This window comes from Heterobasidion irregulare (assembly GCF_000320585.1).
Source record: "Heterobasidion irregulare TC 32-1 unplaced genomic scaffold scaffold_12, whole genome shotgun sequence".
NCBI lineage: Eukaryota > Fungi > Basidiomycota > Agaricomycetes > Russulales > Bondarzewiaceae > Heterobasidion > Heterobasidion irregulare.
In genome coordinates, this window is record NW_009258208.1 from 640099 (window position 1) to 667425 (window position 27327).

General features: G+C 51.8%; 9 protein-coding genes across 9 annotated transcripts; 5 read left to right on the plus strand and 4 right to left on the minus strand.

Annotated features, from left to right (window-relative positions):
- Nucleotides 1-526: 526 nt before the first annotated feature.
- HETIRDRAFT_329849 (uncharacterized protein) lies at nt 527-1915 on the plus strand (the record flags this gene model as incomplete). The annotated part of the gene is made up of 3 exons (XM_009553817.1): nt 527-569; nt 625-668; nt 731-1915. 3 exons carry the CDS (start codon nt 527-529, stop codon nt 1913-1915), a joined length of 1272 nt encoding a protein of 423 aa, XP_009552112.1.
- Nucleotides 1916-2425: 510 nt separating this feature from the next.
- On the minus strand, nt 2426-3480 carry GST5 (glutathione S-transferase; the record flags this gene model as incomplete). The annotated part of the gene is made up of 7 exons (XM_009553818.1): nt 2426-2461; nt 2516-2531; nt 2589-2749; nt 2807-2973; nt 3049-3120; nt 3176-3326; nt 3385-3480. The coding sequence occupies 7 exons, from the start codon at nt 3478-3480 to the stop codon at nt 2426-2428; spliced, it is 699 nt and encodes a 232-aa protein (XP_009552113.1).
- A 665-nt stretch (nt 3481-4145) lies between these two features.
- HETIRDRAFT_329426 (uncharacterized protein) lies at nt 4146-4545 on the plus strand (the record flags this gene model as incomplete). The annotated part of the gene is made up of 3 exons (XM_009553819.1): nt 4146-4233; nt 4278-4407; nt 4458-4545. Coding segments are annotated over 3 exons (306 nt in total), but the record flags the coding sequence as incomplete, so codon positions are not given.
- A 938-nt stretch (nt 4546-5483) lies between these two features.
- On the plus strand, nt 5484-6322 carry HETIRDRAFT_106523 (uncharacterized protein; the record flags this gene model as incomplete). The annotated part of the gene is made up of 4 exons (XM_009553820.1): nt 5484-5769; nt 5867-5982; nt 6035-6100; nt 6194-6322. 4 exons carry the CDS (start codon nt 5484-5486, stop codon nt 6320-6322), a joined length of 597 nt encoding a protein of 198 aa, XP_009552115.1.
- A 670-nt stretch (nt 6323-6992) lies between these two features.
- Nucleotides 6993-11124, minus strand: HETIRDRAFT_436826 (uncharacterized protein; the record flags this gene model as incomplete). The annotated part of the gene is made up of 13 exons (XM_009553821.1): nt 11110-11124; nt 10956-11038; nt 10563-10733; nt 9581-9752; nt 9318-9458; nt 9204-9259; nt 9057-9134; nt 8924-8994; nt 8651-8859; nt 8474-8571; nt 8332-8418; nt 7535-8277; nt 6993-7461 (listed from the first exon to the last, which is right to left on the minus strand). The coding sequence occupies exons 3-13, from the start codon at nt 10698-10700 to the stop codon at nt 6993-6995; spliced, it is 2262 nt and encodes a 753-aa protein (XP_009552116.1). The 5' UTR covers nt 10701-10733; nt 10956-11038; nt 11110-11124.
- Nucleotides 11125-12185: 1061 nt separating this feature from the next.
- HETIRDRAFT_329514 (uncharacterized protein) lies at nt 12186-13592 on the plus strand (the record flags this gene model as incomplete). The annotated part of the gene is made up of 7 exons (XM_009553822.1): nt 12186-12234; nt 12295-12461; nt 12530-12625; nt 12708-12808; nt 12868-13166; nt 13255-13349; nt 13449-13592. The coding sequence occupies 7 exons, from the start codon at nt 12186-12188 to the stop codon at nt 13590-13592; spliced, it is 951 nt and encodes a 316-aa protein (XP_009552117.1).
- A 1478-nt stretch (nt 13593-15070) lies between these two features.
- Nucleotides 15071-15784, minus strand: HETIRDRAFT_329424 (uncharacterized protein; the record flags this gene model as incomplete). Its single annotated transcript, XM_009553823.1, has 1 exon — nt 15071-15784. One exon carries the CDS (start codon nt 15782-15784, stop codon nt 15071-15073), a length of 714 nt encoding a protein of 237 aa, XP_009552118.1.
- Nucleotides 15785-17275: 1491 nt separating this feature from the next.
- On the minus strand, nt 17276-20173 carry HETIRDRAFT_446730 (uncharacterized protein; the record flags this gene model as incomplete). The annotated part of the gene is made up of 11 exons (XM_009553824.1): nt 17276-17942; nt 18016-18116; nt 18181-18738; nt 18795-18881; nt 18941-19038; nt 19112-19332; nt 19383-19453; nt 19495-19587; nt 19681-19736; nt 19795-19932; nt 20062-20173. 11 exons carry the CDS (start codon nt 20171-20173, stop codon nt 17657-17659), a joined length of 1821 nt encoding a protein of 606 aa, XP_009552119.1. The 3' UTR covers nt 17276-17656.
- A 4046-nt stretch (nt 20174-24219) lies between these two features.
- Nucleotides 24220-27054, plus strand: HETIRDRAFT_430366 (uncharacterized protein; the record flags this gene model as incomplete). The annotated part of the gene is made up of 7 exons (XM_009553825.1): nt 24220-24655; nt 24796-25513; nt 25855-25905; nt 26278-26432; nt 26533-26693; nt 26763-26868; nt 26900-27054. The coding sequence occupies 7 exons, from the start codon at nt 24220-24222 to the stop codon at nt 27052-27054; spliced, it is 1782 nt and encodes a 593-aa protein (XP_009552120.1).
- Between the last annotated feature and the right edge of the window lie 273 nt (nt 27055-27327).

The window sequence follows — 27327 nt, forward strand, 5'->3', positions numbered from 1 at the left end:
GCATCACACAACACCCAGCAGATCATTTCAAACCATGATTTCTCTCATCTGGTGCCAGTGGTAAGGTACTACTCGCGTATGATTGTTGGACTAAATCATTCCCGTGTACAGCCTGTCGTACTGTCTTCAACAATTATCGGCGAGAGCACCAGATCATAGTCCCTAGCGACCCTTGATCCTTCGTCGCGAGACACCATCGTCCAGGTAGCACAAGCTGACCTTAAAATTTTGGCCCCTCGGGCTGTGGATTGCACTGCCTGTGTTATACAAGCTGCGACGCCGCCTCCTTTTTAACAGACCTCACCATGCTCTCGATCTCTCAAGCTGACTCTCGAGGTCATAGCTGAGCCAGCGCTCCAGCGACGGCGACTATCTAATTTCTTTCTTTGTCTTCGAATCCGCTACCTGTCAATCTCTACTTCACTCCCGTCCCTACTCGTCGGCATCTCTCTTTTACACGTACTAAACGCGCTACCCGCCGGCACGTGCTTCTCAAACTAAGGATACACGTGGAAATCCCTCAAAAATGGCAGACCCAAACTATGGTCAATGGATCAAAACGGAAAGCGGTATGTCCGCATCCATTTTGCCGACGTATATAATCCTGATGTCTTTCATCCTCAGAAGGGGACGCTCAGTCATATACCTTCACCACTGCTGTTGGACAGGTCAGTGCCCAGCTTTTACGTTGTTTGTCGTCCCTTCTGACGTAGACTGCCCATTTCACTAGACTTCACTCATGGGTCATCGACCCCCGTCTTCGAGTTCCGACATGACTTCCTCGAGCCTACGAGGCGCGATGGGCGATATACATATCTCGTCCGCGTCACACTACTCCGGGTCTCCCTCGCCTACTAGTGATGTCTCTGCTCATGTTCGATCCCAACAAAGGGGTCCAACATATGACGTCGCGTCTGGCATGGTATGGATCCATCCTTCACCAGACGTCCCTCCCCAAGCCACCATGCAATCATCTGGGTTTGGAGGTGACTCAGACCAGAGTACCCCTGTCTCGTTCTCCAATATACCTCCGCCTTCCGTTCATCCCGACAATGCCACGAACAATTATTTACAGTATTCATCTTATAATCCCGGAACATATCCTCCACAACCATCTAGCTCTCAGCATTCACAGTCTGTATCCTCCATGTTCGCCTCTTCCCCTTATCAGGATCAATTTGGCTTCGAGCAAGTTCGCCCATCGCAGTCGATGGTGCATGGTCAGATCACACCACACTCTGCAACCTTCCCTACCCAAGGACGCATCGCATCCTCCTCCCCCAGTCGCCCCGCCCATGCCCTTGATGAAGAGAACCGCCGTCTACGCAACAGAATCAACCAATTAGAGCTTTACAACGAGTCGGCTCGCATCCGTATCCGGGAATTGGAGGCAGAATTGGCCAACCCCATGCACAGCGCATCGTTCGCCGGACCATCATCCGTCAGCGGACTTCCCACCCCTCTGCCAACATCTCCCATGCCTACCACCTTTAACGCTTCCTGGAAAGCGAGGTATGACGCCCGAGTCAAACTTCTCTGCTCCTTGAACCGCGCAGGCAATGCTCTTTGCGCGTGGCACGACACTCGGCGGGAACGCCGGGCTCACCCTCCGCGCATGGCACCCCCTGGGCGCCTCAACTGTGGCTGCTCTTTCGATGAAGCCCTTTTCGAAGAGAGCCTTGCTCGTCACGGTGTTGGGAGTTACCACCCCGGCGAGAGCGTCCGCATGGATCCTGCCCTTCGGAACCCCTTTCTGAAGCTGTTGCAGCAGCGATTCGGTTACAAAGACGGCGACTTTGAACGCGATCCCGTCACGGGTAACTGGGTCGAAGGCGAGGGCCATGCAATTTGGGAAGCGAAGGTGCACTCTGGGGGCAGCAGCCATCGGAAGGCACGTCCTGACGAACGTCATTGAACCCTTCAGTGCACCATGATACGCTTTCCCAAGGGCTCTGTTTTTTCGCGTCGATCATCTTGTTTGCTTGCTGTGCGTTGTCTATGTAAGTCCGTCATATAGAGCTTTGTATGTAACTCAATCCACTATACCCTCAACTTCGACTTCGCACTTCTCATTTTGTGTTGCATTTGATTGTCTCTTCCCCACTATCCTTTCATCGGCACACATTGTTCTCATATCACTAAACTACCACTCGCCTATTTACTGTTTCAGTTACTGTCTCTTAGCCCCTGGCACCCCCGATGTAACCCTAGCATTTCTCGTCGTCTCCACTGTTTTCTTATATCACGATTTGAAAACCCCTTAGAGCTTGGTTTCTCATGAAAAAATGTTGACTTTTCAAAATTATGCGCCTGTTTGTCCAAATGAGCCTGAATACAATCCTGATTTTGGAATGCGCATGCGTTGCCCGGAACGATGCATCAACGATTGGGAGAAGCTGTGCGTTACACGACTACTCAAAGGCAATCAGGCATAGTCGTACTGTCCTCCCTTTTCGATTCCCTAGAAAATAGAGTGCAATTTAGGTCGATTTTGATCACGGCTCAACACACTCACTCGTTTGTAGGCAGGCCTAGAAGGAAATCTTGAGCTTTATATTGTTGTAAAGTTTGGAACACAACTTGCTCACCTTTCGTGGATACGGTTGACCCATTCTTGAACCCTCGGCCCGATATGCTCTTTCGAACGAGCGGTCAAGGCTTCCAAGGGAAATAGCATCATATAGTCTGCGGAAGTCGGCTCGTTACCTCCAGCGAAGAAATTACCGGACTTGGCAAGGTGAGCCTCCACCTAAGTACCAATCACCATGATTAGTACGACTTCCCATCAAAGAACTATGTCACTTGCCAGATCGAGATTTCTCTTGAGTTGAGGATTAACGAGTCTGTTAGTGAGTTGATCGAACACAGTCCGAACGATTGGCCTGATTAAAAAGGGGCTACGCCCTGGAACAATGCTGAAGACGAGCTTGTTGACGGCCAAGGGCATCAATGTGCCCTCTGCATAGTGAGAGACTAGGAGTATGGGCAAAATCCATAAGTAATTGCCGAGCATCCTCTCCTCAATAGAATGACATGCTGATCACTCACAGTAGAGGTTATCAATTTTCCCGGCATCAGGAGGCGAAGCTTTGCCACCGCCATATTTAGAGATGATATATTCTGTGTTAAACATGTTAGATCTGCATGACGCAGCACAGTGAAGTAAGGGACGGACCAACGATTGCGCCACTTTCAGCCAACGTTACGTCTCCATCTGTGATTACGGGAGACTTGCCAAGGGGGTGGATGTCGAGAAGTTCCTTGGGAGCAAGCAACTCGGCTGTGCGCTGGTAAAGCTTGATCTCATAGGGCACCTCCAACTCTTCCTGGAGACGATTCAGCAGGTTAGGGCACAAAACATACCAAGAGAAAGCATGAGCTTACAAGTAACCAAAGGATCCTTTGAGAACGAGAATTGTTCAGGTGGTGGACAATTAAGGTAGATTGTGCGGAAGCCGCCGCTGTAAATAGCAAACGCATAGTTAGGCAACCATGTGACTACACCTTAAAAATCGTGCATGGAAGAAAATGAAGGAATGTACCTGGAGCAGCATTAACAGCATCTGCAGACATGATGGGCGCGAAGGAGGACGTGAAGCAACGATGTGAGAGACATGGAAAGCGGAGAGCCCTCATATAGAAGCTCAGTTTCCATTGCCAGCCACGTGCTATCGGTACATATGAAAGCCGACTGACGGCCGGGATGCCCGCGAACATTACTCGCGACTTCCACCAGCTTCCACCGTTGGTCGAGAATCGAGATCTTCCAATCTCTGACTCTTCTCCTACTCATCGTTACATCCACAGGTCCGAATTTACTGCTATGATGTTTCAATACTTGCTATTTGGCCCGCTCTGTGTCACGGGTGTCGTGTCAAGGAATACTCCTTATGTGAGTCTACGACCGGCTTTCGGAAGCCCGCGCATACAAGCAGCCATTTCAACTGGTATTGCCCTGTTTTACTTGCTTTGCATTTTTTTGATTGATTGCCGATGTTGATGCCTCATGCGCCACAAGTTTTCCAGGACCTAGACATCGGCAATGAGGACTTCAATGCTTTATTTCGCAAACCTGGTAGGCATGGGATTTGCAATATAAACTTTTTTTTACAATCAGCTGTTTAGATATCGCAACACTACAAGATAGGAAGCCAGACTGTTTCCGACAAGCTGCGGGGCAAATTTACATACGCTGTGAGGACCTTGATATGGATGAAGGCAGTAGAGTTAGAGGTATATACAGCCTATGCATTCTTGCTTTATGCTGATTTCTGTAGCCGCTATTTCTATGACCCTTTGCGAGCTTAAGACAGCACAATATCAGTCCACGCCTATGGAGTGTGCCGCATTCTCGTTGAACACTAAGACCGATGCTCTCCAAGACATGCCATATGCTGATTGCGTGGAGTGAGCGTTCCCAAATTTCTTTGTGCGAGCTCATGTTTAGTTATGGACAGAGCTATCTCTAGAAGTGCACAATTCTGGGCAAGTTACTCAGGTTATCTTCGGGAGATTCGTGAGCCTTGTCGTCTCAATCTTTTCTAACCTAGTACGACGGGGATGTTTTACAGCTCAATTATGCTTTGCCTTTCAACGGGGAAATTCTATAGGTATGTTGTTTTCCGTGCTGACTTCAATCTGTTGAGCTAGCGAGTTTGTCCAGACACTGCTCAAGAGATATATAAGAATGCAACGCTTGAGAAGGTCGCATATATTCGTTATCTATTTGATTTAAGCAAGACACACGAAGAAGGTCGCGTGCACTGGCGTGCTCTTGTAGCAGTCAGTCGAATGGAGTATCATCGTATACTTTGCGGATGATGACATTCCTCTCTAGGAGACGCAAGCTGTCATCGACGGCCTGCAAGCATCTTCGAGAAAGATAGATGTCATCTCAGCCAATGTCATGGAAAAAACCGAGGACGTTTTGCGCCAAGTACCGTATTTATTACTTAACCGTGCTTTTGCTCTGTGTATAACATTACCAGGCGACAATCACTTTCCAATCACTGTTATCGGAGCTCTTGCAGCGCAACGAAGAGCATTTGGTCTATGCTCTTTCCAATGTACGTGCTATCACTCTTCTCTCGTATATGTCTAATAACACGCATATATCGACAGATAGACTCTGTGATTGGGTCAATTGAGCGATCTGTAGGATTTAAAGGCCTGGCTTTCGTTTATCGATTGTAATTGTTGCTTGCATACAGCACTCGGACAAGCTAACCATTCTCACGTCAAATGTCGAGCAAGACTTGGTTTTGCGGCTGGATGCAATGTTTAGAAGCACTGACGAAAGCTTTGTTCGTCTTGTCAATTTAGCAGTATGTCGTTGTTCCCGCCTTCGTAATGACCATATAATGACTACGCCTTAGGATGGTTTAGGAAACCAGTGGTCCATCATGGGTACCCATATGGAGAGTCTACAACAGGGAAGTCTTCTCACAGTGGTATTGCTATCAGGTCTTTAAATTCCATTATAGATGACCTTGCAGCTTCTTCGATCTGCAAGTGAGGCTTCGTCCCTCTTCGACACACACGCTCTTCAAGCGCGCCAAACCGAACGGATTCAAATTGACGTCTCTCGCTCCACTGCTCAGCTAGCCGAGGCTATCAAACAGATGACGGCCTCAACACACGAGGAGATGCGCAAGATCAACGAAACGGCCACGACGCTGAAGATCAGCCTTTCGGAAACCTCTGACCTACGCACTCCTTCCGAGTTTATGAGCGGAGGGCTTCGCGCGCTTTTCTCATTCTCACGGGACTGTACGTCGTTGGTCTTTTTTACCCACATGCCCCGGCAATTGTTCGATACATGTTGCAAAGTAACCTCAACTTACGTTCATTTGGCGATCTCAATCAGTCGACGCTTTAACGACGCCTCATAGCTTCGACCTCCATCCGATCGTCCAGCTTAGTCTTCTCTTTTTCCGACTTCTCGTGTTTCTGATGCGAGGCTTGCTGTCGTCTCCTACGATCGTAAGCCCTGTCATTTGATTGCAGATTATCCATTCTGATTCGGTCTGTGAAGATGTTCATCTTATTCTGCACCTTTGCGATTCGCATGATTATACACAGGATTTTTGTACCCACCGCGGTGCGCCAGGGGTATAACGCTTCACTTTTGATTCACGTAGCGCCGAACCCCTTGACATTCAAGCATGTTCCCTTCCTTCCTTTTTTTTTTTAGATTGATCCGCGGACAACCGCTAGAACAAGTACATTCCAGATGTTTGACGCGAGCGGTGCCTCGGTTCCATTCCGCGCAAGCCGATTCGAGGACAGTGGTGCGCTCGCGGATGTCAAGAATACCAGATAGGCTGTGTGATTCTGCTGGTGACGATCTTCGCTGGAGCTGAGCGCTGAGTTTTGGCGTCTCCGTGGTCTGGTCTCCGCCAAGCCTGCTCGCCTTCCCACCTTGCTCTGCAACCGCTCGTGCCATTCTTAGTTCCCGCTCTTCGTACCTCGTGGCTCCATCCGCTGCCCTGAAGTTTCTCCTCTCTTTGTTCTAGGCGCCACGCTTCAACTTCCAGTCTTAGCCTGTTATAGAACTTTGTGTACCTAGCCGTGGGCGGTTGTATATTTCTTTGCGGATCGCGGAAATAACCGGTATCTCTGTTTCCATGTTGGACTGAAACAAGGAAACCCTTTGAACCAACAGACGGTTTGCAGGTCTATAGAATCAGAGACACAACATGTTGGAATGCTATCGAATTCGTACACCAACATCTGTAGTACGACGACAGTAATATCACATCCAAGAGGAAAAAAAATCCGCTTGGATGAAAATGTAGTATGGAACGAAATGCGGGAGGCAAGCAGTGATGATGATACCCTACAATGCACGAGACAAAACGAAAGATACAGGTAAAGAACAAAGCCCACGAGAACGGGGATATAAATAGTCTGTTTGCACCGAGAATGGACGAATTAGGCGAGAAGAGGGAGAGAGCTGCAATGGGAGAGGTGGAAGAACGATTAACCTCGTCTCACGATACGGATTCATCATGGTTCTGTCCCCTCTTGAACCGCCCCAATACGCTCTTTCCCCTCCGCGCGCCGGTACCACCATCGTCTGCCACAGCCAAAACAGCCTCCTCGCCGCCCGCCCCAAATCGATTATTCCACCCCGTCACGAACGCGCTCCGCCGCCACCCAGGACTCCGCGCGGTCTCCGAGTAATACTCAGGCTCGCCCTCCATGACGACCTTCATTGTCGACGTGTTGATCCTGAACTTCTTCCCTTGCAAGGCGGCGTTCATGTCCGCACCGTACTGTCGCCCATCGAGCAGCTGGGCCATAGGCGTGGAGGCGGTGATGGCCGCCGCGGACGCGAGGGTGCCGGGACGGTGGAGGAGGCGGAGGTCGCGGCGGTCGTATCGGTGGAGGATTTGAATGATCACGCCGAAGAAGGCGATCACGAGCATCGCGGCGGCGAGGAGATGCACGGCGGTTTCGCTACCGTCGGAGACAATGATGTGCACAGCGATGAGACGCCCTGTCTGAGGTTGGGTGAAGAAATAGTCCGTACCTCATCCACAGCCGTTTTTCGATAGACTGAACGCGTACGTTAATAGCATCGCTCGTGTCCACGAGATAGACGAGTTTGGCAAGCATCACGAGATACGAGCGCTGTCCCCCACCCGCAAAAAAGACAATCAACAAACTTGCACTCGCTTTAAACAGGCCGCCGGAGAAATTACGGAAGACACTTACATAGACAGTTGCCGACAAATCCGCAAATGCGTTATTCACAAACGCGGCCGCGAGTCCCTCCTGGCTCTGCACTGCATTCTGGAATACAGCAGCGGGCAGCTGCAGCTGAATGGCCTGTGCGCGCATGTTCACAAACGGATCTGCCACGAGCTGGCTCTGCGTCCAGTTCAGGCCGTTGTACGCTTGCCCGTTGAGTGGCGCGCCCGTCAAGTTGCTTGCATGCTGCGTGAAGTTGCCTTGCCCGGGGACGACATTGCCCAGCGTCTGCACGCTCGTCAGGTTCGACGTGCTCAGGTCCACCGTGACCGCGACATTATGCAGCGCGATCGACGGTGCACACATGGTGACGGACGCCATCGCGGTGGGTTCGTACGTGAAGAACCAGAAGATGACGGGCATGAACTCGACGGTGGTGTTGAACGCGGAGCACGGCGTCATGACTTGCGCGCCAAATAAGTGCTGCGAAGACTTGTCAACGGTCCAGGAGTACGTGCACCCGCTGAAGGTTGCGCTGTTGGTCCATCCGGTACCATCGGTATGTTGGCTCATCTGCACGCTCTGTTGCCAATGCTTAGTATCACGCAGATAAAAAAAGGTCTCGAGGGGGCTCACTTGGTCTGGTCCGCGGCATCCAGGATCACTGAGAATGGCTGTGGTATTTGCAGAGACCGTTCCGTTCGTAGCGATGTCCAGGGGTAACTGCGCTCCGACCCTATCAGTCTTTTTTCTTCCGGTCCAATGTTTGTTGACCCACATGAAACTCGCCGACAGTGTACCCATCTCGCACGAAAGCAGCGTCGCCTAGCCCATACAGAATTTTAGATGACGCAAACCCGGATGCTCCAAGGAATGCTGAACATGATCAACAAATTTTCAAAATGAGGAAATTAGCCATCACTCGAATCGGCTCTACGCGCGCACAAACACGCACTCGTGAGATCCTGAAATTGCTGATTCTGGTTCAGCCCGATCTCTTGAAGGTTGCTGACGAGCATGTCGGGGTGAGTCGTCCACGTGTCCCGGAGTACGAGCAGCGCAGCCGCCAGAGGCTGGAAGCTCAGAGCCACGATCGCCATGAGCGATGTCAACGCGACCAGGTAATGCTTGTTGACTGCCGCCTTCACCCACACAATGAAGTTGCTACGTTCGGCACCATCAATGTTACTGCATAGAAGTGGGGAAAAAGGGCGGATCCCAAACGTACTGTGTACGAGTGTAGTCAAGCAGGAGACTGTGTTGCGCCGGGGAATCACCATGGATAAGGTCGACATACGGCTAAAAGTGATAGAATATTGAATACCTTCGGAAGGATACAATTTCAGAAAGAGAGGATATACCTGCAAGCGCTTGACTTCTATATCTGTCCACGCCCAAAGACCAACGAGGATCATCGCAACGAACACCGGGGGAAGAGTCTATTGATAAGATGTGAAAATGAAGACGGAGATGAGCGTCCACACCAATATTAGCACGTGTATACGCACATATACATAGTGCATTAAGCCATCTGACGATGACCACTTCCCGCTTGTTGACCACCCTGCATGTCAGAAGAGTAAATGAACCTCGCGTACGTGTGGGAAGGGCGGAGCACGCACCGTTATTCCTGTTTGTGAGCGCGAGAGCGACCTCCAGCGCGATAGCGATCGCGACGAGCAATGTTGAAAACGTGACCCAGAACCAAGTCTGCAGTGGCGTCGGCGTCCACCCCGGCATGGATAAGGGTAGCCCGTTCGCATCTATTACCACAAACACCGGTCGCGAGGTGTAGGTTCCAGAAGATGAATTGATCGTGTTCGAGATATATGTTCAGAGGAGTGAACTTCACTTCAAAGATGAAATTTAAGTGGGGCATGCGCACCTCTATCATGTGCAAACGGCGCCGGTTTTTCAGGGGACGCATACGTTGCATATTGCGCGTGCTCGGGCGTGAGCAAGCCTGATGTTGGGACATCGGGGTGCGAAGGCGTCCTCGACGGCGTCATAGGTTCATTCGGGCTCGCTCGGCTGCGCGTCGGCGAGTCTGTGCGGAGCTGTGTGTACATTGGGAAAGAACGAGGGGTCATTAGTATCGAGGTTGGGCTTTGCACTATATATGCATGAAGACATCAAGACGAGGAAAACATCATAACAGACATAGGCACAGCCCTGAGGCGATGTCATACGAGCACAAAGCAAGCAAGCAAGAACCCAGCAAAATGACTAGTGACCGATGAGTGAGTGATATTAGGATAGGTGGAGCGACGTGCCTGGCACCGCCGGGAGCGAGCAAAGCTTAAAAAAGATAGCACGGCGCCCAATATCAATATCATGAATCAAGGATTCAGTATACGCTCGCCCTTTTCAGGCATAAGCAAACAGCCAGCGCGTTTTATAGGGACAGAAACCATGGGCGGCAGGGCGGTACGTAGACAGGAAGGGAAATGTATGGCCATATACGCTGCAAAAATATGATAGTCGATACCGGTGGAGCGCTGTGAACACAGCCCGAACTTGCGCTATCGATCCCAGGACATGCGAGTTGCATCTTCTGGAATCATACAGCACATCGCATAGGTTCGCGTAACCAGAGAACTCGTGATTCCGGCGAGCGCTTCGATCGCGTTATCGTAATCGGGAAGGAGTCTGGGATCCTTGGGTGTGATGCATGACAAGCGATATGCAGTCCGAAGACCGAAAACGCGCATATAATGGGGTCTCAAAAACCCTAGCACTCCGACGATCATTCCTTGCTTGGCCTCGAGGCATATACACGCAGAGCCCCCGTACCGCCACATTCGTAGAACACGATTCTGAGCTCCTCCGTTCCTCCAAGACCGAAGACATGACGAGTCCGCACGTACCTCCTGATAACCCTGATACTCTAGGATCGGTAGTTGGCTCTGTGTGCCAGGCACCGTGGGAAGAGGTCGTGGATCCTGAGAAGGAGGCCGAGTCGAGAAGGACTGCCTCGTCGGACCGGCAGCGCTCAAAGGCTCCATCGCGAGAAGAGCGTATTGGGAGGAATCAAAGGACTGGAAATAGGCCATGCGTTAGGGCATGGAGTGAAATGAATAGTTGAGCAGATGGCACGAGAAGGGCAGAGAAAAGCGGTAGGCGAGGCCCCGGTACTGCTCGTGTATGCCAATGCATACTTAAGGACAGGTTTGCGAACGCGCGCATCGAGGCCCGGCAAGAGAAGCGAGGGTCTCATTCTGCTTCATGTTCACAGTGGGCGCTCAAGAAGGCTTACTTGCCTGATTTCGGGAGGTGGTCGGTGAGATTCGCCTCCCGCCTGGTCATGCACAGGTCCTCGCGCGGCTGCAGAACGGAACCCTAGCTGCGACAACGCGTGTTTGTGTCAATCAGATCTCCAGCAGGTGCTGCAGCTCATGATAGTAGCGGACTGACCTGTGGCGGATGTGGGAGTGGTGGAGGTGGTCAGGCGGAAGGAGAGAAGGGAAGCGACGGACAGAAAGCATCACCGTAACGTGCTCTCATCAAGGCTGCTTCGACGACTGGATCAACCGCTCGAAATGACCGTGCGACAAACGCGTGACTCTTTCCTGCGCGCCGCGTCACACGCGTCGTCTGACCTCTTTTCACCGCCGTCGGGTTTCGACATCCCGGCTTCACTTGCTCAACCAATACTTCTGCCATATGTGTCTTATTGTCATCGGTCATGGTAACCTCTCTTGGCTCCCACCAGCACCGGCAATTGTCCATAGCAACTTGGAATCAGCCAGCGCGTTTAAGTCGGACGCCCGCGCTTCTAATTTTGGACCCCAAAACGCGTCGTTCTCGAGAATTCTGTTCTGCACGTTTGACCACGTACGACCATCACGACACTTGTGGTTATAACCTCTATCACCTCAATCAGTGACAGCGTCGTACGAATGCCACACGAGGTCGTGTTATTTTCTGAAATAGCATAGATTTCCCAACAAGAGCACATGTGTCAGATGAAGAACAAGCGAGGCAGCCGAGAAACCCGACTCAGCTAAGCGCCCACCGCCGCGCGAGCACGAGGCGAGAGTCACGCGCTCAACCTCCCCCCTCCAATCGCGCACGACGAGATGTCTGTTCTTGCAGCGATGTACGACTGATGTTGTTGCGGGCTTGAGCTTGCTGCTCCTCAGAGTCCCCGATCGTGGAGCTGGAGTTCGAATCATGAGTCGATGCGACGGAACAGAGACTTGCGAACCCAAGCAGCTCAACAGTGCTCGAGGTTCGGACACAGAATCACAGGGGGAAAAAAGAGATGGGATTCTAGATGACGACATGTAGCAACCAGAGAGGCGACACATGGACCAAAGTTTGAGCGATAGGAGCATCGAGAAGGTCAGGGCCAAATGCAACTCAGTTCCCACTCAGCGAGTCCTGCTCTCGACGGCAGAGGCCTTTCACGCGGGACCACCACCACCAGTGGCAGTTGCGAACAGCCAGCACCAAAACACGCCATATCAGAGTCTCATCTGCATACCAGAATGACCCTCGACCTCGAACAATTTCAGTTTGAGCGCGTTTTGAACGAAGGTAGTCTGCTTCCATCATTCCTGCAGCGCGACTTCTCGATCCGCTCACAATCCGACACAGATCCTCTTGCCCACGCGATCACCCTGCTTGGATCTTTGCTCTCAAACACGTCTGGAAGTGACGATGTCAATCCCAGTGCCGCGATCATACGGATCGAGAAAACCGCCCTGCCTGCGTTCTCTGATGACCTCGTCGGCAGTACAAAGCTGATTGAGAGCACCGACATCGTGAGTCCAGCCCCTCTCCCATTCGATCCTTGATGTCTGGACCTCGAAATTGACCTCACTACGGGAAGTACTCGTGGCTCTTTGGCTGGCTCAGATCGTCAGAAGAAAGGCCGGACATCAAGATCAACGTCATCTGTCCCGCGACAGAAGTCCACATCCGCAAGGTTCGTCAGATACATCATCCTGACGCATCTTTATGGCTGTGATGATGACTGTCCAAGCTATTTTCTACCTGATGCGATCTAGTATTCACGGCAACAAGTGCACATGGTGCACGAGACACCCGCACTGTACGCGCGCGTTGTCAAACCATATATCGACGCCTTCCCCGCCTCGCGCACCCAATGGTAACCTTAATTCTCTCACCACGCTGTCCTTTTTGTACCAAGTCAAAAAATGTGCACAGGGTAGAGGACATATTGTCTGGCGCCTCCGAGGCCGAGAAGGTGCTCTTTCGCTCACCGGAGACGGACCCGCACGGGTTCCTCATCCTCCCAGACATGAAATGGGACCTCTCGACCGTCTCCGCGCTCTACCTTGTCGCGCTCGCGCTCGAACATGGCGTGCGAAGCCTCCGCGATCTGCGGCGCGTGCACGTCCCAATGCTCAAGAGCATCCGGCGCGAGGCGTACAGGATCGTAAAGGAGCGCTGGACGCTTGAGCCCAGCGAGCTCCGGTGCTTTGTGCACTATCAGCCGAGCTACTGTACGTGTCTCCGATCCTTCCTCACCCAACCCTCGCGATTAGGTCTTGCCACGCGCGGTGCTCTATAACTTACTGGCCTTGGCCCCAGATCATTTTCACGTGCACATTGTCAACGCGAACTACGTGGGCCTAGCGGGCATGTCCGTCGGCCAGGCCCACTTGCTTGACGACATCATATCCATGGTAAGTCACGTCCAAAATTTTGTCTATCAGCCTTGCCTGCTTACTGACCGCTCTACACAATTGCTTCTCTATCCTGGAATCGTCTACTCTCGCACGCAGCTTGAGCTCGACCCAGAGTTAGGGCCATCGATATTCGAGCGCATGACGCTCACATATGGGCTGGGCGACCAGCACGGGTTATTCGAGCAGATGCAAATTGTGCAGGGTGAGGATGGGACGAGCGACGAGGCTGGTTCAAGCTGAATAGGTGGCGTTCGTGATCAAGCTACAAAGGAACGGAGGCGTGCTGTCGTGAATCTCGAATATCTCGATGCACTTGAACACGATGCGGGTCCTGTTGAGCTGACATCACGCTTAAAAATTGAGTGCCATTCATCCTCTATTCCGTTTAAGCGACGAAGCATACAACAGACAGATCAACATGGTGATACAATGCAGGAAAAGCCAATGGGACGAAGCAGAACGCAAGACTGGCGGTCACGCTGGTGGAACAGATCTCGTCATAAGGCATCGAAACTCTCAAAAGTGGGCACGTTCCATCTCAAGGTTGACGGTGTTCGACTCGCAGTCGCTAGACTTCCATTCAAAGTCCGAGTCGCTGTCCTCTGAGTCGCTGACGAACATTGAGATGTTCATCGAAGGGGGTCGCAAAGATGGAGCGGACGAGAGAGCCAAGTTCTCATTGTTGTTTGGAGATTTCTCTTGCAAAATGAGTGCCGGATAATATGTTTCGCGTCCATTTTCGTCGCGAGGTAGTTTGATACCAGGAAGTCTCGCTGGAGAAGAAGGACAGTAGTCATCACAGCAGTAGAGTAGACAAAAGAACACCGCGTGCCTGAAGGAAAACTGATCATCTCTCCACTTTCATATCCCGGCGACGAACATATCGACATCCGCCAATGTTCCTTGCGCGGTTTGGTCCGGTGGCACATCTCCATCGAGCGATGTCCACCATTGCAGCTCGCCCTCTGCTCCTGTTACTTCTCTGAAGCATTCTAGACACGTGTCTTGTGGTGACCGGTCCAATGGAGGCATAGTGTACGGGTTGGAGATCCATACCGAACGCATTCTGAGGCCAGGAATAACAAATTTGGTAATGGATCCCCTCCCCATCAAGCACAACGCCGTGATGCTGGATAATACGACGATGGACACTCTCATGATAAAGAGCAAGTCCGGCGGGATTGTATTTGCCGATAAGGTTGGCATCTGTTGCGAGCTCCCGCAGCCAGACCTCATGAATCAGATAGGCTAAAACTGTTTCGTCGTCGAGCATGCTGCCACTCTGGTAAGGAGCTGCTGAGAGGCCTGTATGACTCTCTATGATAAAAGGTAGTGTTAACTCAGGTCTGCTGCTATGATGAACGCACGAAGATTATTCCTTGGAAGGACGTATGTGTACAAAGCGACGTTGTCCTTAACATTGTCGTTGGAGACGTAGATGTGTTGCAGTCGAAAATACGAAGGTGTTGCCGACACGGCACGCACACGCCAGTCAGATTTACTGCTGAAAACCTGCTGTTCGTCATTGGTAGCTAGATAGAAATGAGCACGACCGAGCCTCTGTCGACAAGCGGAAGATGGTTCGACTTACTCGTAACAGTCTGAATTGTATCACCATGTTGGTGGTTTGTCTATAGCTCACCCTGATCAACGACGCTCGCTCTACGCTCCTATACAACATTCGTGGCGTGCTGGAAACCGAGTCCACTAGATGGTGATCACCTAATAAACATCCTCTCCGCCATGACAACATCATGGCTTTTCTCGATCAGCTCAAAGTCGCGGATTCCCAACTCAGCAGGGAACACCGACGATGACAGAAACAGAGGATACCTCACTACCTCTGCCCTTCCTGACCAATCAAAGTCGATGATCCTCACCTGCTCCTTCCCATCACCATTCAGAACCATCACATTTGACCTCCTTAGGTCCCCACGCACCAAATATTTCCCTGCGAGAATCCCGATTGCCTTTGTGACGGCGGCCCGCACATCGTCCGAAACAACTGATCTCGCATACTTGTCCGCCAACGTTGTTCCCTCCAAGTGTTCCATCACTACCATGCCAAACCCATCGTACCAGTGCCCCGGACGTCTCTTCGCGAGGTCCGAAAAGTACATGAGGCGCGGTGCCAGTTCCTCCGATGTCAACAGCTCATGTGGCTCGATCCCGTACCTGTCCACAAACTTCACCACGATGGAGTCTCCCTCGGCCCCATTCACCGTGATCCTTGCCAGGAAAGTGAGGCACCAATCATGCTGGTGGAGGCGTGCCTTATAGACGAACTGGAACTCTTGGCCCTTAGAAGAATAGGACGTGATCTCCGGGAAGAAGCGCGAGAAATCGCGAGAAATCAGAGGCGTCGTCCAGTACCACTCGCAAAGGGAGTCCACCGCATTCGCGAGACACTGAAACATACGTGCCAAGTTCATCGCATGCGATTTCCCCGAGTGTCGATCTTGTCCGATAAATACCCAGTCCGTCAGATGTTAAACCACCGCCTTGTCCAACAGGACTGCCCCCATCACACATAAGTAAGGCCCAGCCACCGCCACCAGAATGGTCGGACAACGACACGCCTCACGAATATTTACGCGCTATACAAAACTGCGTTATCAAAACTCTCCGTGATCTGACAGAGAGGTATGCCTACCGAAGGATCCGCCTAATATTGCAGGAATGATAACCCTGCCTGAGCACGCGGATCATTACCTGTCCCCTTCTCCTCTATCAATAACGGCGCCACAGTACCTTTGGGCGGGATCTCTAGCGGCAGCGACACACAATCGGGTGAGGTCTCGCGGTGGGTCTCTTGCTCATATCCTTGAGGTCCGCGCGGAACTTGGCAAAGACGGTATGGTAGAGCTCAATCGGCGGCCCTATGTTGACCGTCCCTCCATCGCCGAACCGGCCGTCCAAAATCCGACTTGGCCCCACTTTATATGTCCTATAAAGATTGGCACTGGCGTTTGTGGACGGGGCCCCCTCAGTAGTCGCAGCTCCGATGACCTCATCCAATCCTAACCGACAAATGCTCGTCAGTAGCATCTCCGCAATTGGCTCGACCAGACGTACTGTAACAAAGTCTTGCCTTGGGGTCCGTCGGTTCCACATTCGTAGACGCCTGAAGATGGGGTGGTTATCCAAGTTCTAGTATCGCGCTCGCCGTGACCAGAAATTCCAACAATGAATCATCATCTTCCGCCTTGACGATATATCTGACCTTCGCTGCCTTCTGACACGCACGACTTGCTGTGCACATTGCTTCCAACCTCTCGCAGAAGTCGACGTTGACCTCGCGCACGCGGATTACCCCCTCAACCTGATGTATTCAAAGATCAGGACGTCCCTGACTTCAGAGAGGAGGTTACTTACAGGGTGGAATGTCAAACCATCAGGATCAAACTCGATTTTCCACCTACGACAGATATCCTCGGTCACTATAGTAGACAACTCGGCGATTGTGATTCCGTTCTTTGCCGCCAATACGGTATCTGACACAGAGACCCATTTAATTTCGTACATATCGTTTGTGGGGTGAAGCAGAATGTAGTGAAGGCGTCTGGAATTGCGAGTGCTGCATGACATGTCGATGGTCAGGAGCTACCAAGTGATCCCTTCAAATGATGACGAAAGCCTTGGCGGAACTGTCATGAATTCTTTATACTTGACTTAGAGCGTGTGCTATACACTCTGCCATTTAGACGAGGATTAACTTCAAGGTGTTGTTGGCGGTTAGCCCCTGAAATGCTTACTAGAGCCTTTAACCTGTTATAGGCATTACATAATTTTTTCGTAAAATCCGTGCCATCTCGTGCCATGCATGTCGTGCCTGATGCTCTGCAGTAACGTAACACTTTGGGACACTGAGTGGTCTCTCCTGTTCTTAATATCATCTTCAGTGGAAAGACAACGACAAAAATAGCCTGAAAGAGATTCAACTGGTATATTGCGTAGATAAGAACGAAATGCGAGAAGGGAAGGATGATGATGATACTTGCAGTACTATACGAGACAAACTGAAGGATGCGAGTGATTGAGAGCCCACGACCGAAGGAGACGTTGGTAGTATGTGTATATGTATATTTGAGAAATATCTCGAATGAAAAGAGGCAAAGAAAGGGGAGAGGGGAAGGAAGGAGGCAACCTCATCTCATGTCGTAAGATTGCCACTGTCCTATTTCCCTCTGGAACTGCACAAACACGCTCTTACCTCTCCGCGCACCACCAGAGCAGCTCCTCGCCGCCCGTACCAGATTGATTACACCACCCTATCATGAATGTGATCTGCCGCCACCCATGGCTTAAGGCTGGGCAGCGCTCCCGCCCGCCACGACGACTTTCATGGTCGCCGAATCGATGCCGAACGTCATTCCTTGCAGGGTGGCCTCGATGTGTGGGCCATACTGTCGCCCATCGAGCAGCTGGGCCATGGGAGTGGAGGCGGTCATGGTCGTGGCAGACGCGAGGGTACCGGGGCAGTGGAGGAGGCGGAGGCGTTCTCGGCCGCGGCAGTGGAGATATTGAATGAGTCCACCAAATATGGCGACTACGAGCATCGCGGCGGCTAGGAGATGGGTAGCGGTTTTACTGTCATCGAAGACGAGGACGGGCGCAGCGATAAGGTCTCATGTCAGGAAGTAGTCGGAGAACTAGCCCATACCTCAACCACAGTCGTTTTTCAATGGACTGAACGCGCACGTTGATGTGGTCGTTCGTGTCCACAAGATACACGAGTTTGGCCAGCATCGTGAGATAAGAGCGCTGCGGATCCCCGGAAACCATTGAGTGACAGATGAATTCGCACTGACACCAGGGAAACACTCACATAGACAGTAGCCGACAGCTCCGTGAATATGTTATTAATAAACGCAGCCGCGAGCCCCTCCTGGCTCTGCACTGCATTCTGGAACACAGCAGCGGGCAACTGAAGCTGAATAGCCTGCGCGCGCAGATTCACAAACGGATCTGCCACGAGTTGGCTCTGTGGCCAGCTCAGGCCGTTGTACGCTTGCCCGTTGATTGGCGCGCCCGTCAAGTTCCCCGCATGCTGGGTTGATGTGCCATCCACAGGCACGACGTTACTCAACTTTTGCACGCTCGTCAGGTTCGATGTGCTCAGGTCCACCGTGACCGCGACATTATGCAGCGTAATCGACGGCGCGCACATAGTGACGGACGCCATCGCGGTAGGTTCGTACGTGAAGAACCAGAAGATGACGGGCATGAACTCGACGGTGGTGTTGAACGCGGAGCAGGGCGCCATGACCTGCGCGCCGAACAGGTGCTGCGAAGACTTGTCAACGGTCCAGGAGTATGCACACCCGCTGAATGTCACGCTGTTGGTCCATCCATTACCATCGGTATGTTGGCTCATTTGCACGCTCTGTTGCTCATGCTCAGTATCATGGCAGAGAAAAAGCAAGGTCTCGAGTGGCTCACTTGGTCTGGTCGGCGACATCCAGTATCGCTGAGGATGGCTGTAGTAGTGGCAAACACCGTCCCTTCCGAAGCGATGTCTAGGGGTAACTGTGCTCCAGCCATATGATGTGAGTCATTTTGCGCTGGTCCAATCATTGCTCACTCACGTGAAACTCGCCGACAGTATACCCATCCCGCACAAATGCCGCATCACCAAGCCCATACAAGATTTTAGAAGAGGCAAACCCGGACGCTCCAAGAAACGCTAACAAGAATGAATTTTTTAAATCAAAATCAGCCGACACTCAAAGCGACTCTGCGCGGGTGCGAACACGCACTTGTGAGATCCTGAAACTGCTGGTTCTGGTTCAACCCAATCTCTTGGAGGTTGGTGACAGCTATATTGGTGTGCATCCATGTATCCCGGAGTACGAGTAGCGCAGTCGCCGAAGGCTGGAAGACTAAGGTCATGATCGTCATAAGCGACGTCAGCGCAACGAGGTAGTGCTTTTTTAATATCGCCTTTATCCATACAATCAGGTTACTGCCATCAGAATCGCTATATGAGTGCATAGAAATCTAAAAAAAAATAGAGGAGCCCAGACGTACAGTGTGCGGGTATAGTCGAGCAAGAGGCTGTGATCCGCGGGAGAATCACCGTGGATAAGGTCAACGTACGGCTGAGCAAATCTATCGTGATTTCAAATCAAATGCCATGAACAAGGGGAGCACTTGCCTGCAAGCGTTTGACCTCTGTATCCGTCCAAGTCCATAGACCAGCGAGACTCATAGCAAGGAATGCTGGGGGATAGGTCTATTCGTACAGCATCACGACCACACGACGGAGATGTAGATGGAAATGAAGATTAGAATGTACATGGATGAATACAACCTCATGAGTACGCACGTATACATAATGCATAATGCCGTCTGACGAAGAGAACCTTCCGCTCGTCGCCCACCCTGCAGATTCAACCCATACATTAATCAAGCACAACTGCGGGCAGGACAGGGAACGGACCGTTATGCTTGTGATTGTAGAAGTGCACGACCTCTAGCGCGATAGCAAGACAGATGAGCATGACTGTGTACATGATGCCGAACCATAGCTTCAGTGGCATTGGCGTCCACGTTGGCAAGGTCGTGAGTAGCGGGACATCTATTACCACAAACCAGAACACAATTCGTAGGTTCCAGTGTGAGAGGATGGAACGTCCGAAAGGTGAATTTGGAACAGCGAGACCACAAGTTAACAAAAAATAAAATAAGTAGCAGCGTACATGCTCACCTCCGTTCTCTTCATCCGTGGGTGGAGGGGCTGGCGTCTCAGGCATATGTTCCTGTGCATGTGGCGGCACCCCAAATTCATGCGGCGTCGGCAACCCTGCGTGTGAGGACATTGCAGAAAACAAGGGATAATCAGTATCAAGGCTGCACTTTGCGTTATATATAAGCCTGAAAGCGATGCCCTGCGAGCACAAAGCGAGCAAGTAAAACCCCGACAAAGTGATTGGGTACCAGTGAGCAAGTCACAGTTGGACAAGTGCCTGGCACTGCATGCCGCAAGGAGGCGCAAAAACAAGATGGCACGATGCTCAATATCAACATATTTGGATTCAGAGGTCGACATGCGGCTGCACTTTGAAGCTGCAAGCAAGAATAATGGAAAATGCGTGGAGATATACGCTAGAAAATTTCGATAGTCGATTATGGCGGAGCGCTGCGAACACAGCCCGGTCTTGTGCCATCGATCCCAGGACGAGCGAATTGCATGTTCTGGAACGAGGTGGCACTTCACCTAGCTTTGCTGTAGCGTGACCAAGATCCACGATTCTGGTGGGCGCATTTCGCTTGTCATGCGTCGTTCGCTGGCATCCTGTATTCCTTCTTGATGACGATAACGCGGCCAAAGCGCATATATGCGCGTCAAGTTGGGTCCCCAAGCCCTAGCACTCCGATGATAACTTCTTGCCTGGCCTCAAGGCATATACGCTCAGAACCTCCGCATCGTCGCGTGATAGGAAGACATGGCTCCGACGAGCGCTTCGGGGGCGTTATCGTCATCGAGAAAAATCTAAGATGTTAGCGGATGATAACAAGCGAGATCCAGCGCGTTCATCGTACACACGCATCAAGTTGGATCCTAAGCCCTAAGACTCCGACGATGGCTTCTCGCCTGGCCTCGAGGCTTATGTGTGCAAAGCCTCCGCACCATCACGCGTACAGATCGTGATTATGAGCTCATCCATGCCTCCAAAATTGACGACCAAACGAGTCTGCACGTACCTAGTAATGATCTTGATGACACAGTATTGGCGATGAGGTTGTAGAATCTAAGAACGAGGCTGAGCCGAGAAAAGATGTCTCGTCGGACCGAGAGCGCTCAAAGGCCCCATCACGATAGAAGTGTCTTGAAAAGAGTCAATGGCACTAGATTTTATCACGCGCGAGGACACGGAAGGAAAGAAATAGTCGAGGAAACGCATTTTGGAACGGGTAGAAGAAACAGAGATATAACCGGTAGGCGAGGTCCTGTATGCTGGTGCATGATGATGGGTTTTGCGAGCGCGCGCATCAGTGCCTGGTATGGGAAGACGAGGAGCTCGTCCCGCAGCTTGCCTCCAGTGCTGCAAGTTGACTTACCTGATTTAAGTGGACGGTGAAAATCCCCATCCGGGTCATGCACGGGTTCTTGCGCGGCAGAGCTTGTTCCTAGCAGCGACGATGCGTGTTCGTGTGCATGAAGAAGTCAGAACGCGCTGGACGTGGCCGTAGCAGAGAACTCACCTGAGTGTCGTGGCGGTCCGAGAGGACCACAGCACTACCACAGCCCTCTACAACCGTACCTAGTGACCGTGTAACTATTGTGTGACTGCTTGCGTTTGGTGTCACGTACATCTCGGCTCCCCATCTCTTTTCCACGGTGCATCGACATATCACGAACAGTTACTCAATCGGGGCCTTTGCGATACCATTTTACGATCATCATAATTATCGATTCATGGCAGGCAACTGGCAGGCACCCTTATTTTCCCCCAGCAAGAAATCCACTCAATCGTTCACGGCAGCTTGGGATCAATCCTCACGTACAAGGCGGACGCCCAGGGACGCCCGCGCTTCCATTTCTAGTCCCGACTTTGTCGCATTGGATTCTGATCCATACACGCTTATCTGATCACCCTTAACGCCATACTTGCGCTGGAACTTTAGTGACAGTGCTGGATGGAAAATGTTCGGCGACACGAGGTTGATCTTTTCCAGAACAGGACACATATTTCTCATAATGTGTCAAGAACAAGCGAAGCAGCCGAGAAAATCAACCCAGCTAGGCGCCCACCGCTACGCCAGTCTGGTCGACGTCAAGGCTCATAGCTAGCATACAGGAGTCACACAAGACCATAGCAGGCTGACGAGAGCGATGAGTGAGGACGGAAGGCTACTTGCGATTATGAGGAAGCCTCGTGTGTACAGGATGATAGAGGGGACAGAGCCGGCTAATCTTGGGGCGACCGAGGATAAGCGTGTGGTCGAGCGTAGATCGGGCAGACGTGGAGGCAGAACATGCGCTGCCGTCGGATCGTGTCTCGGAGGGCGAGGAGAACATCTAGACGCGCGGACAGCCTCTCGAAAAGTGCGGGTTGGAGGTCGAGTCAAAGCACACGCATGCGAACTTTGTCCCTGGAGCCCCAGTCAAGTCAAGTGGGAAGTTTAAGCTCATCATCCTCTCGCGCTCTCTCCTTGTAGAATTCCGACCCGCGCACGAACAAAGGGAACTCCATCTCCACTGTTCGCGGTGGCAAATGCTGTAAGTAACAACGCCATCTGCTTCCGGGGTTTAGCTTCCGCCGGTCAAGATGGTAAGGCAGATGCTGCAGCCGTGCTTTCAGGAGACCGCGCAACGACGCAGAAGATACAACTCATATTTGCTCTTCCGTGTGTCACCCTTGTGAAAAAAGTATGGTGGAGAAGCGTCGTGCCACAGCCCCGAGCCGCTTTCTGGATCTGCTCCATTACGCTATCTAGTTCGTGCCTCCGGACACGACAACCAATGAACCTCGTCACGATTTGCAGGTGTTTTGCCATCCATTCCGTTTTCAGGACGGCGGAGGGCTTTTCTAGGCATTAGGTCCTTCGGGGGTCCGTTCATCACTATCACCTGAGTACGTACGTGTTCTGCCATCTCCCTTCGAACGCTGGCTCCAGGCAATGGCTAAATACTCTGCGTTGTTCCCTTCTCAGAGCCTATCTTCACGCGTGAAATGCGGGCAGCACATCGAGTTCTCGCAGACCTATCATCTAGCCTTGAATGATTGACCGACGACCCATCAGAAGGACACTGTCGCCGCTTTTTCCATGCCGAGGACGACGATGCCACCAGTGCCGCCCTACAGGCCAATGCTCAGTCGTCGGATCTGCCCTTGAGTTCGTAGTAGAGGGGCTAGTCCGGGGACGATACTTGCGGGTGAGGAGTAGTTGTACGAGATACACTATTCACGATGAGTTCAACAGCTAGACATTACTATCCCAGTGCAATATACTACACCTTATTTCAGTCTTCTTCGTTGATCTCAAAGCTCCGGAATGCTCGTGTTCAAAGCGTGAGCACTTCTCATCTTCACTGCATATATGTCGTGTCCATGTCTATGCTATTTTGTCACTTTGACCTTGTCGTGGCGTGCAAACGAGACTTTGTCGAAATTGTTAAAACTCAAGAACCAGCACAACGAGGATGTGCACCGCGGAAGCTTCGCGGTGTCCTGATGTGAAGCAGACAGAGGCCTGCGCCTAAGAAACAGGAAACCCAGTCTATCGCTCTTCAAGTGTCCCTCAACTAGCAAAGGATAGAAAAAAACTTACTCGGTGGGGCGGGCCTGAGAGTACATTTGAGAGCAAGAAGATGATAGCAGCGCCACAGGCTCGGTTAGGTGTCATTGTGCGCGGACGGTACTGAAGAGACTAAATCTTCGACGCATCTAATCCAGGCGCCGCTCAGCGCTCAATATTGACCACTGTCAGCCTGAGCCACTGTCTCAATCCGTCTTGCCAGAAGAGAATTCGAAACAGTATCCACCGGAATAGCAGTCCTTGGACTGAGGTGTCCATAGACATCCTGATCCACAATTTATCGTGAAGGGTCGAGTCCCGAGTCAGAACTTTTTTCGGTACACAAGTCAGAGCCGAGGTCGAAAGCTATGTGTACTTGAGACCGAGGGCAAAGAGCATTGTCCACCGTCCAAGCAATGGGCCTTGGCTGGTCCCGGTGACTTGGGCACAGGAAAAGCGAATGACGTGAATAAGGTTCCCCTGATGCTAAGCGCAACAAAGCAAACAAAGCGACCGGGCGCGGTTCGCGAATCTACAAAAAGGCGGTGGACGTGCAGGAGCCACTCCTTCTCAAACTCCCTTCCCACTTTCAACCCTCCCCATTGAAAGTTCTTTATACAGGATGCCATACTTGCCATACTTGCCATACTTGCCCTACTTGCCTTTCGTCGAAGTCCCAGCCGCATTCTGCCCCACAGACTTTGTCGGCGCCCAACTGTTTGCCACAAACTCGTTGGACACTCAGCATTTCGACGCTTTCGACAATCGCTCTCAGTCGAGCGACTTCATGAGCGGCCCACCAACATTCGGCATCCCTCTCAAACTCGATGAGGACGAATTCTTCCAGGGTCCGTCCGGGTCAAACTTCCTCACAGACTTGGACCCCGGCATGCACTTCGATACAACCATGCCACAGGGTATGGGAACCAGCGCTCGGACAGTCACAGACTCCTCAGCTGTCAGGAAGGAACAGACACACCTCTCTGACAAAGAATTACTGTTCGTGGCCGATGAAGCGAGCAAGCCGGCAGCTGTTGGCAAGCGGCGTGTCAGAAAGGGTGAGCCCATTATTCCAATCTTCACGCTACCAAACTTGTACTCATTATATCACCCCTAACCTCCCTCCCTCACTGTCCTCGTGCTGCATCATCTTTGCCGATTGTGACTCCCCGCAACCGCCTTGCGCCTTCTTCATTAGCAGAAAAGCCTCGCATCCAGTTTGTGTCCCCGCAAATTGCGGGATCAAAAAGGCGCACAGAAGGCGGTGATCGCTCGGACAGGAGATCATCCCTCAAGCGTGCAAGGCGGTCAGTACAAGGCGGAGGGCCATCTTCCTTGAAGGCGACATCGAGCACCTCCACTGACCGTGAGGACGATACCCTCCGGCTAAACACATTAAAATCAAGGATGGCGGACTCGAAGGACAGTGTCCCCAGAGACCGATCACTTCTCGACAATGTTCAAGTGTCAGCCCAAGGGCATCCACCTTCTCAGCTGACGGCCCTGGAACAGGATATGTGGGGACCCAGGCAGGCGCCGTTCATGTCGACAAAGTTCAACTGCTTCGACTGCAAAGAAGGCTTCTACCAGAAGCCAGAGTGGAAGCAGCACTTTCGCACGGACAAGCATGCCAGACAAGTGGCCCAGATCAAAGGCATCAAAGGGAAGGTCAAGGGCCCCAAGCCTTTCAAGTGCCAGGAGCAAGATTGCACGTCGGCGTTCGGCCGAAATGACGAGTTGATAAGGCACAGACGATCTGTGCACAAGATCGTTATTGAGCTGCCACGGAAGAAGGCGAAGGAGACAAGGGCAAAGGGGGAACGGGGGGAGGCGAAGACGAAGACAGAGGTGAAGGTGGAAGAGACGAAGGCAAAGGCAAAGGCCATAGGGAGAAAGGGAAAGGCGACGGGAACCAAGTGGACCAAGACGAGGACGGCCAGAGGAAAGAACTGACAGGGAGTAGCCACTTTTATGCGCTTTTCTTCCGCTTCCCACCCCTACTTTGCCGTACTCCATTCCGTCCTCTAATCGATCGTGTGCTCTTACCCTTTCTCACCCTATCATTCCAGATACCCACGGATTCCCTTGCACTCGATCGGGTCGATGTGGATGTGGTAATATGCTCATTCATATCACGGTTTCTCGCTGTTCATCGATCTGTGCTGGGAGAAGGCGGACTTATTTATTTGTGTATTTACAATCTTTGGCTTACATTTCGTCTGTATGATTTAACATACTGTGTCCTTGCCGTGTCCAGATCGGAGTTGCTCGTGTTCTTGTGGCGAAGGGGCAAGGGAGACCTGAGGTGGTATGTGGGAGGTCAAGGAGGTGCAATGAGCGCTTGAGCCCCTTTGCTACGTCTCGTCAAGTCCTGTCAGGTCCTGTCCCTATGCCTCTCACGGTCGCCACTTCGTTTATTCTGAATGGGACTTGCTTCAATCATTTTGAACTGGACTTTCATCAGAGTCTGAGAGCAGGGTTTATACGGTATTTTCGCGATGCTCAATTGCTGGTAAGCGGTCGACAAGGCCATGCGCTTGCATAGTGCTTGCATACTCTACACCTCTCTGCACGCGCGCTGCCGGGTCTGTCAGACCCTATATCGACGCGTTTCCCACCTCGCACACCCAATGATATTCCCCATCCTTCCACTATACGGCCCTTCTCATGATCTGCACAGGGTCGAGGACATACTGCCTGGCACCTTCGAGGTCGAGAAGGTCTTCATCCACTCGCTTGCGACGGACCCGCACGGGTTCCGCATCCTCCCAAACTTGAAATTGAAACCTCCTGACCATCTCCGCGCTCTATCTCGTGGCAATCATGCTCGGACGCGTGCGCAGGTCCCAATGGTCAAGAGCACTCAGCTTACAGGATTGTCAAGTAACGCTAGGCGCAGGAGACCAGCGAGCCCCGATGTTTTGTGCATTATCAGCTGAGCTCCTGTATGTCTTGCGCGGGCAGGCGCTGAATATCATACGGGTGTGGGCCCCAGATCATTTCCACATGCACATCGTCAACGCGAACAACGTGGGCCCTGGGGGAATGTCTATGGACCAAGCCCACTTGCTTGACGAGATCCGTAGTAAGTCAGTAGTAAGCCCCGTCGCTCCTCAATACTTCCTGCCTTATTCTATCCCCGGACTTGTCTACTCCCGCGCGCAGGTTGAGCTCGACCCAGAGTCGGTGCCCTCGGCATTCGAGCGCATGGCGGTCACGTATGAGCTGGGCGACCAGCACAGGCTTTTCGAGCGGGTGGGGATCGCGCAGGGTCAGTGAAGAGGAAGATTGAAGCTGAACAGGCGGTGGTCCCTACCCAGGAGAAGCCGCTCAGTGGAGGCGCGGGTACGCTTGTCAGGAATTTCGAATATCTGGGTGCACAAACGAGCTTGAGCTGACATCTCACCGAAAAATTGAGTGCTTCGCCCTTCCTTGTGGTGGTCGAGGCCGTGGATAGTCAGATCATGTCACGGTAATGCAAGCTCTCTGAATATAGCTACACTCTGCTGTACTAAGATACTACTCAGATAGGCTGAGACATACAGATGGAAGGAGGAAAAAAAACCTGACGAAGAGAGAGAAAGCGTGACATAAAGATATAAACGGGATCCTGATCAAACTGTGTTAATACCATCACCACTTCCATTCGATTCATCACTGCTGGATTCATCATGTTTCGACTCAGTATCGGTCGACTCATCCAAGAAGTCCTCGTCAGTGAAGAAACATC